Source organism: Phyllopteryx taeniolatus, chromosome 1, assembly GCF_024500385.1.
Source record: "Phyllopteryx taeniolatus isolate TA_2022b chromosome 1, UOR_Ptae_1.2, whole genome shotgun sequence".
Classification (NCBI taxonomy): Eukaryota; Metazoa; Chordata; class Actinopteri; order Syngnathiformes; family Syngnathidae; genus Phyllopteryx; species Phyllopteryx taeniolatus.
The window spans coordinates 6,014,130-6,027,228 of record NC_084502.1 but is presented as its reverse complement, the minus strand read 5'-3'; the positions used below and the strand labels follow the sequence as shown (position 1 = coordinate 6,027,228).

At 45.3% G+C, this 13,099-nt stretch overlaps 1 protein-coding gene across 4 annotated transcripts; it reads left to right on the top strand.

The window, feature by feature from the left end:
• Positions 1–634: 634 nt before the first annotated feature.
• mybl2a (v-myb avian myeloblastosis viral oncogene homolog-like 2a) lies at positions 635–12,790 on the top strand. Of its 4 annotated transcripts, none has more exons than XM_061766322.1 (12): positions 635–817; positions 2,127–2,220; positions 3,700–3,771; positions 4,178–4,267; positions 4,383–4,603; positions 6,234–6,354; positions 6,497–6,550; positions 6,668–6,885; positions 7,308–8,010; positions 9,900–10,142; positions 10,243–10,443; positions 11,693–12,790. In XM_061766322.1, the coding sequence occupies exons 1-12, from the start codon at positions 795–797 to the stop codon at positions 12,299–12,301; spliced, it is 2,649 nt and encodes an 882-aa protein (XP_061622306.1). In that variant the 5' UTR covers positions 635–794; the 3' UTR covers positions 12,302–12,790. The 4 variants fall into 4 exon arrangements, with proteins under 4 accessions (XP_061622306.1, XP_061622307.1, XP_061622315.1 ...); XM_061766323.1 differs by having other exon boundaries at positions 743–771; XM_061766331.1 differs by lacking the exons at positions 635–817; positions 2,127–2,220 and having other exon boundaries at positions 3,709–3,771; positions 4,103–4,267.
• Positions 12,791–13,099: the final 309 nt, after the last annotated feature.

Sequence of the window (13,099 nt, the reverse complement as noted above, 5' to 3'; positions counted from 1 at the left end):
TTGGAGTTTGAATTTCATCTGAACACAAAATTAAGCAGGCCCTGTCATGAAGGTTTATATATACACACATGATATATATTTACACTATTGCAAGTGAACCAAAACTTTGATTACGATAAGAAGTATGTTGTCTTTACTTATAAACATTGCCTTTATCTTCTCATGGTTTTTAACCAATTAATATTCCATAGTAAAAATAATAAAAAGAAGCAAAAATTCATTCAGTTTTAGCAATTTGATCATGATGCATCAACCTGAATGATTTTCAAAAAGTATCGGTATCAATATCAACGATACTTGGCAGTAGTGATGATTTTGCTTGGTATCGGATCGATATCGACTTTTGCAGTATCGCACACGACTGCGTTTCACATAGCAACTGTTGTCAACCGCAAGAGAAGAAAAATGGCGACCGGAAAAGCGAACTCTTCGCTGCAATAGATCCAGAACTCGACTTTGTACAAGTTCGAGAGACTTCGAGGAGTTCTGTTCGGCCTCCACGTGACGTTTCGAAATGGTGAGATGTTAATTCAACGTGTATTCTTTGCTTATTGACGTAGCTCCGAGCAGGTTGTGTTGCGATTTCGCTTAAACACGAATAGAAACCATCCGAAGCTTTCTCGTGTGTCTCGATGGCGGCTACGCGCGTGTTACATTTGCGGTTCCGGCCACAGGCGGCGCTATACTTTCGCGTGAACTTAACAATTAGCATTTAGCCGCAGAGTCCCACTGTGCTCGTGGGACGATGCTAGCTCGCTAATTAGCACCAAGGTGGAGTTTTATTTTTTATTTTTATGAACAGATTTGGACAAATAACGTGAGCACCCCACACACACACACAAGATATGAATGGTCTACATTAGTTTAATGCGCCTCGTTTGATTTGAGGTACTTTGTTTGCTATGCGTCTGCTATTTGCTGCTATCTCAGCTCATGGACAGTAAAGCTAACGTTAGCTCACCGTGGACGATTGTTTATTAAACTGCATTCAAATGTTTTGATCTTCTTTCTTTCTGATCACAGAGTAATCATTATTTAGTTTGTATCCTAATCGGTGGATAGTAGGACAATTCGTACTATTCTTTCTGGTAATGTGCGAACAACTTAACAATGGTGCTTGCCTGGTCATAGAGCTACAACATGTGATCTAATTGTCCAAAATTGGAACTCGGGGCCAGTTTACGAACCTTGAGCCAAGTCACATATCATACATTAAATAAATCTCACAGCGCACAACTAAACAAAAATGTCTCAAAAAGTAGGACTACTGAAATATTGATCTCGTTTCAATGTACTCACAAAAGTATTGACTCTGTTTCATTGAACACATAGCTGGCATGACTAATTATGTGATATGAACGTCTATTGTACCTTCTGTCTCAAATACGTGACAGATAGAGCAGACATGCAATGCACGTGCTCTACTTTTTCGATCTTATTAGTTGTTGTACATGTTGCATAAAGTGGATGTTCGGTGGAATTGAACAGGTTCCTGTTTGTTCTCGGGCTGGGTGATTAATCGATATAAAAAATAATAAAAAAATTCAGCTTCCGTAGTCAAAAGAGCCTCCACGCTGACATGCACTGCTTTCACTAACAACATGGCTGCAAACAGAGAACAATTTACAAAAACACAATGTGTTTCTGCAAATGTTTTTTGCAGAGGCAGGTTACCTCACCTGAACAAATATCAGAGACAAGCCGAGCCATGAATTTGACAGCTCGTTTTACTGATAAATTGTTGATCATTTCAATGTCTGTTCCTATTTTATTTGTGGAAGTTGTTGTGCGAGTTGATGATTGGGGAAAACATTGCTGGAAAAAACATTTCATAAGTTAATATCAGGAGAAATAAATAAAAGGGGGGAAAAAAAAGAGCAGAAAAAGGGAAGCGGAAACATTTAAAAATTGGAACTTAAAAAAAATAAAGAAGGGAGATTTTACATTAAGGCCATATCACCCTGCCCTAGGTAGTTCTATTTTAAAGATGGAATGAAGATAATCTAAAAACCATCTTTCTCCCGCTCCTTCTAAGCAGTTGGCATGTGGTATTTGTTTGCATTGTTCATGCTGAAATGTGCATTTTATTCCCAATATGTCATCTCATTGTCGATGTGTGTTTGCAGTATGGCAGAACAGGCCGTTGTTGTTCTCGGCATTGACGCAGACTCGGGCTCTGTGGATAAGGATAACACCAAAGTAAGATGGACTCTGGAAGAGGTTAGTGGAAACAGAAATGTATTTATTTAATGACTCGCCGTAATTTCTCTTGTATAATACCCATTTCCCCCCTGAAAAATTAGTCAAAAGTCGATAGAAGGTATTATACATGGGTCTCAGGAAAATACTTTCATATTGTCTAGGAGCTAAGTTGTCTGGGGCTTTATGCCCCTGGCAGGGTCACCCATGACAAACAGATCCTAGGTGAGGGACCAGACAAAGCACAGCTCAAAGACCCCTTATGATGACGACAAACTATGGACTCAGTTTTCCCTTGCCCGGACGCGGGTCACCGGGGCCCCCCTCTGGAGCCAGGCCTGGAAGTGGGGCCCGAAGGTGAGCGGCTGGTGGCCGGGCCTGCACCCATGGGGCCCGGCCGGGCCAGCCCGAAAGGGTAACGTGGGTCCCCCTCCCCATGGGCTCACCACCTGTGTGAGGCGTCATAGGGGTCGGGTGCAGTGTGAGCCGGGCGGTGGCTTGGACCTTGGCGATCCGACCCCCGGCTACAGAAGCTGGCTCTAGGATACGTGGAATGTCACGTCTCTAGCAGGGAAAGAGCCCGAGCTGGTGTGTGAGGTCGAGAAGTTCCGACTAGATACAGTCGGGCTCGCCTCCACACGCAGCTTGGGCTCTGGTACCTGTCCTCTTGAGAGGGGTTGGACTCTCTTCCACTCTGGAGTTGCCCACGGTGAGAGGCGCCGAGCAGGTGTGGGTATACTCATTGCCCCCGCAGCTCCGCGCCTGTACGTTGGGGTTCACCCCGGTGGACGAAAGGGTAGCCTTTCGTCGGGTTCTGACTGTTGTTTGTGCCTATGCACCAAACAGCAGTTCAGAGTCCCCACCCTTTTTGGAGTCCTTGGAGGGGGTGTTGGAGAGCGCTCCGGCTGGGGACTCCATCGTTCTGCTGGGGGACTTCAATGCTCACGTGGGCAATGACAGTGAGACCTGGATGGGCGTGCTTGGGAGTAACGCCCCCCCCCCCCCGATCAGAACCCGAGCGGTGTTCTGTTATTGGACTTCTGTGCTCATCACGGCTTGTCCATAACAAACACCATGTTCAAGCATAAGGGTGTCCACACGTGCACTTGGCACCAGGACACCCTAGGTCGCAGTTCGACGATCGGCTTTGCGGTCGTGTCATCGGACTTGCGGCCGCGTGTCTTGGGACACTCGGGTGAAGAGAGGGGCGGAGCTGTCAACTGATCACCACCCGGTGGTGAGTCGGCTCCGATGGTGAGGGAAGACGCCGGTCCGACGTGGCAGGCCCAAACGTATTGTGAGGGTCTGCTGGGAACGACTGGCGGAATCCCCCGTCAGAAGGCGTTTCAACAGAACTTTGCTCATGTACAATTTATAATAATACCATTCATTTGGCACAAGCAGCGGCCTAAGGGAAAGGGGTAAGACAAAGAGGAAGAATTGGGATTGGCCCTTAAGAACAAACCATTGCACCTCATGTTCATTTTCTCTTCTGTGCAGGATGAAAACCTGAAAATCCTCGTCCAAAATTTTGGAGAACGCAACTGGAATACTGTCGCCACTTTGTTACCGGTAAGAATTTGTTCGAATGAATAACACCGTGCTACAGTTCTTATAGATGTGAGCAATTTTATGCGACAGCTCCTCCATCTCGTTAGTAGGGGTGGGAATAAGAATTCAATAATCGCTTCCAAAAAAATGCAAAATAAAAAACAGCAGAGCTGCCATGGGTTCCGTCTCGGCTCGTTTGCTGTCTGAGTAAGGTTACAACGTGACTTCCGCTATGGGAGGTTTACCCGCATCCACACAGACTTCCACTATTGCACGTCAGCATTAGTAAGATCAACATGACACTGGCATTGAAACTGGAGTTCAGAACGTTTCAATGATTTTCTCTCCCCAGAGTTTTCAAAGAATATAGGGACACGTCTTCGAATCAAAGAGACAAAACACACACATTTGTCCTGTTACTTCACAGGGAAAGACAGAATTACAGTGTATGCACCGCTGGAAACATTTGCAAGATAATGTGGTCACAGACTGCTGGTCCAAAGAGGAAGACCAAAAGGTGAAGAATTTGAACCTAACACACTAGAAACTCTTAAGGATTCTGGTGGAATGTCGGTTTCATTGGATTTCACACAATACTGGTGCTTTTTTTGTTTCTTTCTTTCCTTGAGCAGATCATAGAGTTGGTCAGTAGGTTTGGCAAAAATCGCTGGAGTTTGATTTGCAAGCACCTGCGGGGGCGGGAGGAGAATCAGTGTCGTGATCGTTGGCTCACCCACTTGGAGCCCCTGTTGAAGAAGTCCAACTGGACCCACGAGGAGGATCTCATCATTTACAAAGCTCAAGGCGTCTTTGGGAACCGCTGGTCTGAGATTGCCAAGCTGCTTCCTGGAAGGTAGGATGCCTTACGGGCCTATCTCACGAGTTGGCGACCGAAGTCTCGGCTGGTTGCGCAGACCTCTCCTGGAGACCGGCCACGTAGCCAAGGAGTCGCGGTGAAATCGATTTCACCTGAGACCCTTTGGAGATGCACTCACTGTCGAGAAAATGCTGAACGAATCTTGATGTCACAAAACTGCATTCAGTCGTCACCAGAATGAATGTGGACATACAGCGGGTACGGAAAGGATTCAGAGACCCCCTTACATTTTTCACTCTTTTTTTTTTTTTTTTTTTTTTTTTTATATTGCAGCCATTTGCTAAAATCATTTCAGTTCATTTTTTTCCACATTCATGTACACACAGCACTCCATGTTGACAGAAAAAAAGGGAATTGTTGACATTTTTGCAGATTTATTAAAAAAGAAAAACTGAAATATCACACAGCCATAAGTATTCTTCAGACCCCTTGCTGAGTATTTAGTCGAAGCCCCTTTTGAGCTAATACAGCCACGAGTCTTTTTGGGAATGAAGCAACAAGCTTTTCTCACCTGGATTTGGGGTGAAATCTGCCATTCCTCCTTGCAGATCCTCTCCACTTATGGCTGTGTGATATTTCAATTTTTCTTTTTTAATAAATCTGCAAAAATTTCAACAATCACATTTTTTTCTGTGCTGTGTTTACATTAATGAGGGAAAAAAATGAACTAAAACGATTTTAACAAATAGCTGCACTCTAACAAAGAGTGAAAAGTTTAAGGGGGTCTGAAAACTTTCCGTACCCACTTGTATCTACGACGATCGCACCAATAATTTAGATTTTGACGCTGAGCCTTGCCCTCGCTCTCTGCTCATTAAATTTGAAAAAACTGAATGTGCCCTGCGATTGGTGTACCCCGCCTGTCGCCCGAAGATGGCTGGGATAGGCTCGCGACCCTGGTGAGGATAAGCCGAACGGAAGATGAATGGATAAACTAATAACCTTTACATGGCACACCGCTCGGGGGCAGTGCTACGCCTAAAATGCCCATGTGGCTTGGAAGTCACTTGTTGAAGTGTTCGCAAACGAGGCAATGGCAAAATAGAAGTGCGTTTTGAAGTTAAACTAAATGTGGAGTTGTTGAAGCTAACAAACTTAACATTGCGAAACAAAACTGCTTTCAATCGTCAGCAAAATTGATGTTGCCATCTCTACTAATGCCCCCTTTGACCTCTGAAAATAGCAGAACAATCGCTGTGATGTTTTGGATTTTATGGATGTTAAAGTGCTTTCCTCATTATAGAGGAGCGTCTCTGGGCGTCCGTGCTCCGCGCTCCACCGTCGGGGAGCACGAAACTTTCCGACACAATTTCCCCTGCATTTGGGAGCTCGACAGCGAAAGATAAAAATACTTAACATCGCTAATACATTGTTGGTGACGTCAGTATTCTTTTGTGCAGCTTATGAAATCAGTTTTTTTGTTTTTGTCATAGATATCTTTCTTCTAATATCGGTTATCACGTGCACATTTGCTCTAGGATTCTCATCCCATATTTTGTGCCAGGCAAAATTGCTGGTGAAGTTAACATTTTTCAGATCTGCTCTGGAATTTCCTGGATCCTACGAAGATGCGTGTGGTGTTTGTGTGTGTGGTTCCCATCTGCAGGACAGAGCACGCGGTGAGGAGTCACTGGAACTCCACGCTCAGATTTGAAGCTGAATTGGGTCAGCTCAAAAACGATGCAGACAACATATCCGTTGACATTCAGCAGTTTGTGGAAGGAAGGGTACGAACACATCTAAAAAAAAAAAGCTGCATCTTTTTTGACAGGCTAGTGTGTGCATCTTGTTGTTAGTCAGGATGCTTTCGCAACCAAACGTGACCATTTCCTATGTTAGGACTCGCATTATATCATTTTTTTTTTGCAGGTGAACTTCAAGTGTGACATTTTATTAGACACCTCAGCAGTAACACCTGAAGTGGTAAGCTTCTTTTTGACTTTAGTGTATTTGATTCCGAAAAGGTGGTTTGAAATGCATGACTTCAGGGAATCCTTCTTTTTCCGCCATGCATGACTTCTCCTCTTTGCCCTCTTGTAGGTCACAGTTAAGAAAGAGCAGTGCAAAATCGTCCAGGAGAATGCCACCGCACCCGCACACACCATGACATCAAAAGGGACCTTGACCCCAAACAATGCCCCCTTGCCTAGTCACCCCAGCTCTAGTGTTGTCACTGCCCCAGCAGCAGAGGCGGTGGATCAGAAAAAGTTCCTCGATGCTGCGTTGAGGATGATTGCTGAGGACATGCTGCCACTCAGGTAAATTTGGGATGGTGCTCAGCGGGAGATGCCTTGTTATTATTGAGCTGGTCCTTGGCGCATAAAAGCTTGGACACTATTGATTTAGTCGCTACACAATGGCGGATTGATGTTTGGGTCAGTATCGCGCAACACGAATTAGTGGGAAGGGAATAATATGCTTCCAAAAACTGCAAAGCCGAAGTTGTGAAGAGGTGTATATTGTATTTTATATCATACCCTGCATTTTAATATTTTGTCTATTTCTTCAGTTGTCTGGTGTATTTGAATGTGAAGAAGTTTAGCTCAGCGCTGAGTTTTGCTGCCTGGGTTGCTCAGACCACGGGCCTCCGCCATTAAACACGAAACCAGTTGTCGTTTTCAAGGTCCGATCGCCTGTTTGAACATGCGCCTCGATGCATTTTCCTGCTTCTCGCACGCAGTTTTGTCGAAGGAGCAGGTTTCCGCTCCTTCGTGGGCGCCATCGGTCCCGAATACCACAAGCTGTCCCAGCGTGCCGTCAGCTTGCAGCTTTATGACGACGTGGAGAGAAACATCAAACCTCAGCTCATCAGGGACTTGAAGCTCTGCCTGTGCAAATCCAAAGATGGAGAGGGTGAAATTCATGTCACCTTTGACCTCTGGGCGGGTGCGCAGTCCAGTCCAGCGGAGGAGGCCGTCGTCATTGTGCAGCTGCACTTTATCAGCGATTCGTGGCAGATTCGCAGGCCCACCGTGGCCTTCCGTCACGTGAGCCACAAAGACCTGAGCGGCGCCGTGGCGCAGGAGTTGGAGGGCGTGCTGCTCGGCTACGGCATCTTCCCGCGGAGCATCGGCTATGTCCTCGTCAACCACGCCAAACAAGTCCTGCTTGCGAACAGTCTGTTCTGCGACTACAAGATCATGTGCCCGTCGAACAGGGGGGAGCCGGACGGAGATGAGATAGTGGCCTTTCTGTCAGACCAGATGTCTGAATCCGAGTCCCCGTTTTCAGAGCTCGAGATCGGGACCAGAATCACTTGCGTTGCAAAAACACTACAGCTAGTGATCAGCGAGGCACTGAAGAACTCCAGGGTGGTTGAAAACCTCCTCTCACATGTGCACAACGTCGTGGCTTTCTTCAGGGGCAGTACGTATTGGAGTGAGGTATGGAAACTGCCTGCAAATGCTCTGAAATCATATTGCCGTGTCTTTTTACGAACAATTCCCTTACAGCTACTACTCTATGCCTTACGTCTGTATGTCTTGTCATGGTGGAATTGCACTTCACTTGAGGCTTACTAGCAGGACGGTATGTTTAAGTTTCAATGTATGTATATATTTGTATTTTTATAAATATTATTTCAACTCAAGTTCTAAGCAGGCCATAGACACCCATATTACTGTACAGGACAAAGTTAATTTTTTTTTTTTTTTTTTTCATGGGCTAAAGGGCCCAGTACAGTACAAAGTTACTGTAAAACAAAAAACCAAAAAAAACAACAATTGAAATGCTTGAAAATGTTTTTTATCCAAATTTACCACGCCGGTTTGCTTGGTCATGGTGACATTGTTGACGTACATCACTTCAGAACTTTTGCATGTTAAAAGTATCTTATTATATGAATAAATATTTGTAATCGAAGAACCTTTATTAGCCCCACAATGGGGAAATTTGCATCATTTCAACAGCAACTCTGGTTATAGGAAATCTAAATATGCCAGGGAAGACTTCATTACATTTCTTCTTCTTACATATACTTGTATGTGTAGAAGAAGTACATGGCACAAAATACAAACCCAAACTGTTGTCCATAGTCCAGGCGAATTAATTGATGATGGAACGTTGAAATCTCATACACTGGTACTTTGACTCAGGCTGCAACTGCGTCCACCATTACAAGGTTGATGTCATAAAAACATTAAAATGACAAATATTGAAGCCATAATTTACGAACAGTTATGATTGACTGTCGCACGATGTTCTTGACAACATTTTGAAAATATGGAAATTCAAACAAATTTTGAAAATTGTTCTGAAAGTGAATTTTGATCGGTTGGCAGCTCTGGGAATTAGCGCGCTTCCCAGTTCAAAATCCATTGCCGAAGGCGAACAGCTTGACCAAAAAAAAAGGAAAACTGTTACGGTACCAAAAATGGTATATTCCAGACTCCAAAGACTGTTTTGTATTCCTCAGAGCCATTACGCTCTCTCTGCCAGAGCTCTAGGTGTGGTAGACAATAGATAGAACCATCGTAACATGCCCGCCAAGTAGGCGGGTGTTTTGCAATTGGACCTGGAAATATGTCCGTTTTGAATCAGAATTGTACAGAATCACCTTTCTATTGTCATGAACATGCATGCATGCACACGAAATGTGTTCCCTGCATTTGACCCATCACAGCGAACACATACACATGTTAGTGGAGCACACCGGAGCAGGGGGCAGCCGAAGCGCCCGGGGAGCATTTCGGGGGATCGGCGTCTCGCTCAAGGACACCGCAGCCGTGAGTCGGGGGGATGTTGGCGGATGGTCCGGTCGGGGTCTTGAACCTAGGTCCCCCACGGTGGCTGATCTTAACCATTGGGCCACGGCATAAATGTCGAAAAAAAGCTGTATAACACATATCACAAAGTAAATGCATAACGAATGGCCTTACTTGCTTTACCCATATTATGCTGAGAAGCAAGGACAGACCTTCCGCTTTCATACTTCATATAATATTTTTGTGTCTTAGTCCACAGTACCCAACTGAGTTGGCATCATAACCCCAGAAAAAATGCAAAGTTGCAAAAATTTGTCATTATGGGACAAATAAAGGCCATCTTAAAAATCACACGCTACAGTGTTCTGTAAATTGACTGTCTGTCGTACTCGAGCGGCTCCAACTACCGGAGACCAATTCCTTGTGTGTTTTGGACATACTTGGCAAATAAAGATGATTCTGATTCTGATTCTATATGTCTCATACTTGACGTTAATTGTCATTTGCCTAAGTTCCCCGTGTTTCAGGGCTCCAAACCTGATCGTGTCGCCTACTGTGTCTTTGTGAAGGTTTTGTCGAAGGAGTGCGGCGTGTCTCTGTGTCCGCCCTCCAGCCACTGTCGCTGGAACTCCATGATGGTGTCGTTACGGCGAATGGTGCAGGAGTCCGCTTGGAACGGCGTCCTCACCGTCCTGGCGCAGGCTCGCAGCGAGGCCAGCGACACGGCCAGCGCCCCGCCTCTGATCATGGTCAAGAGGGAGCAAGTGCTCGACATCCTGGCTCTCCTGGAAGCGTTCCAGGAAGCCTTGCAGGTACGTCGTTGAAAGAGGCCCGCCTCGTTGTCTCGAACAGTTAACCATTTGGTAGAAGGGAATGTGTGAGTATCTCTTCTTTGCTCGCTGTCACCTGTAGGTCTTGTTAGGAAACGCAGTGGCCATCTCGTACGTTATAACGTCTCTCGTTGGCCTCGATAAGACGTTGGAGGGCTGTAGCACCAGTTACACTCACTTCAAAAAAGCCCTACGCACGGGCCTCCGTACACACTTCCAGTCCCTGATTCACCAAAAGGACCTGATTGTGGCTGCCGTGCTTGACCCCAGGAACAAACTGAAGGTTTGTACTTTATAGCAGGGGTACCGGACCGTGGGCCATTTAGTCCATTGAGTCGAAAGGGCGTTCCATTTTTTAAATCAGGCGCATCCACCTGCGCCTCTTTTAAAACGCTCGTCTCGGTCACGTGTTATGATTAAAAATGAAAAAGAAAATGCTCACAAGCTAGCAAAAAAAGGAATTAAAAAACCGAAGTGTGAGGAGCACCAAACCCGCCTAATAGGCTCGCAAACGGGGCAGATAAATACGCCATGAAAACTGCTTCGGCACATGGAAGGAGGAGGCTTTTGAAAGCAAAGAAAAAGGCCTCCCAGATGGGACTGCTTCCTCCAAGAGAAACAAGCCCAATGCTCAACTGATTCCAACAACTGGTGAATTGTAATCATTTCTTTTTATTTGTGTCTATGCTGGTCCGTCCAAAATATTTATTCATGTGAAACCCGCCCATGGCGCAAAAAAAAGGTTGGGACCTGCTGCTTTTTCTGCAATTGTGAGGATGGCGTTTACCTCGGGTGGGCAAAGTAAAGCCCGCGGGCCACTTAAGCCCACACCATTCTTTAATCCAACCCACCGAGCGTCTTCATTATCAGGAATCCTGTGATATTTGTTGCATAAATTAACATGTTATTTTCCTAAAATTGGTGAATTAAAATGATTTCTTAAGTTGGTATTCACTAATTTAATTAAATAATTCTTTAATTGAGCTATTTTAAATCCTTTTTGAAATTTTAAACAATGTTACATCTACATTTAACATTGTATTCAATTATTAGTTAATTCTAATTAAACCAATTATTTGACATGCATACGTGAACAATTTATTTTCACCTAATCTAGGAATGACTTGGCCTTTTTGTCCCTTTGAAACAAATCAAATGTGGTCCTTGAGCACAAAGGTATGCCCTCCCTCGCCTGCAGCACGCACTCAAAAGGGAGAATCCTTGGCTAGTCTGTGAATTCTTGTGATAGTACTCACTAATAGCGATCTGGATGATCGTTTCGAGTCCCCGATGCTCGAACGGTTGTGTGTTATTGACAGACTGTGTGCTGTCCTGCTCCACTCTGCCTGTTGTACTTAAAAGATTATTCACAAATGAATGCGTCAACGGCCCTAACAGGAACCTCTGACAGTGGAACCATGAAAGAATACACGTGGTTGCATAAAGTACTACACTGAATCAAACTGTTGTGCTCGGTGGAAACGGAGCCCTATTTATGAGTTGACACTCAATTTGAATTCTTACTTCATCAGATGTTCTCCGATGGGCACCTTGAAGACCAGACAGGTTTCCTAACACCTCCCACAAAGTGTGCGGCTCGCACCGCTGTGCAAGCAGCACTGCGGAGCCAAGCAGGCTCAGCTAATCCAGCAGCGATGGAGGAGGACCACCAGAAAAAACAGGAGAGGAGTCAGCCGCTGGATGGCGGAGAGGAAACACCGACCGCTAACCCGACGGAGGTCTCCGGGCGCAGCTCAGACGACAACTGCGACGTCGTCGGTTGCGTTGGCGTCAAGCGCAAGGCAGATGACAACGTCCCCCAGCTTCTCTCAAAGACCATGACGTCAGAACTGGACGTGTACCTGTCAGAGCCGCTGTGGGGAAACGGCTCCGGTTTGCTCTACTGGAAATCTGCCAGTCGCTTCCCAAAACTGCAGGGCATCGCCAAGAAGCTGCTGGCAGTGCCCGCCACCTCGGGGGGCTTCGATAGGCTCTGTCCGATAGCAGCCTGTATCATACGAGCTAAACGGAACCGCATCCCGCCTCACACCACAGAGAGACTCCTTCTTTATAAGAACTCTTTAAAGACAAAGACTGTCAAAAAGTCCGGTGGCGTCACTAAACACAGGCTGACCAAGTGATCTGTTGATTTGGGAAAATGTGTATGCTGATAGCGACTGATATGCAATATCACCTTTATCACCTTCAAGTCAATTAACAAGTGTGCAATCACCAGTTCAGACAACCACTCGACCGTTTTTCACAGTGAAGCTGGACCACAATTACTGACGGGCAGCAAGTCAAGTCGACAAAGACGTTGGGAACACTTCAGTCATTCAGCTCTGGCCTTTCTCTTTGGAGTTCTTGCGTACTTGGTACTCTGCCTGCTTACATTCCAAAAATATGCATGTGGGGTTTATTGAAGACTCTTAAGTTGTCCATAGATATGAATGTGCCGTTTGTCTGCATGTGCCCTGCGATTGGCCGGCAACCGGTCCAGTGGTGGAACTCGTGGCCCACGGTCGGCGGGGGGTAAGCCCGAGCTCACGAGAAAATGGATGGGTCGTTATGTAAATAGTTTGGATTCATGATGTTCACTGAAACATAATAAAAACAGATTGTCAATTCAAGTAGTTTGTAATGATTCTTAACTTCAACCATTCATTCCGTTTTGGTTTTTCCTGCATAGAATATTTGGAGGTGGCTGCCTCTGCCTAATTTTAAGCCACTTCCGGCAATAAAACCTTAGACAAATGAGAAGCATTTCACTAAGTTGGGTGTGTGTGATAATTAACTGATTTGTTTTGTAATACATGTGTAAAAGATTGTAGAAATACAATCTAGCTAGCTAGCTGCCTTTTCAAAAAGCTTTTATTTCAGCACATAGGTCAACATTTTCAGACTCTTTCTTTTCGATATAACTTTGTCTGCTGTGTCCA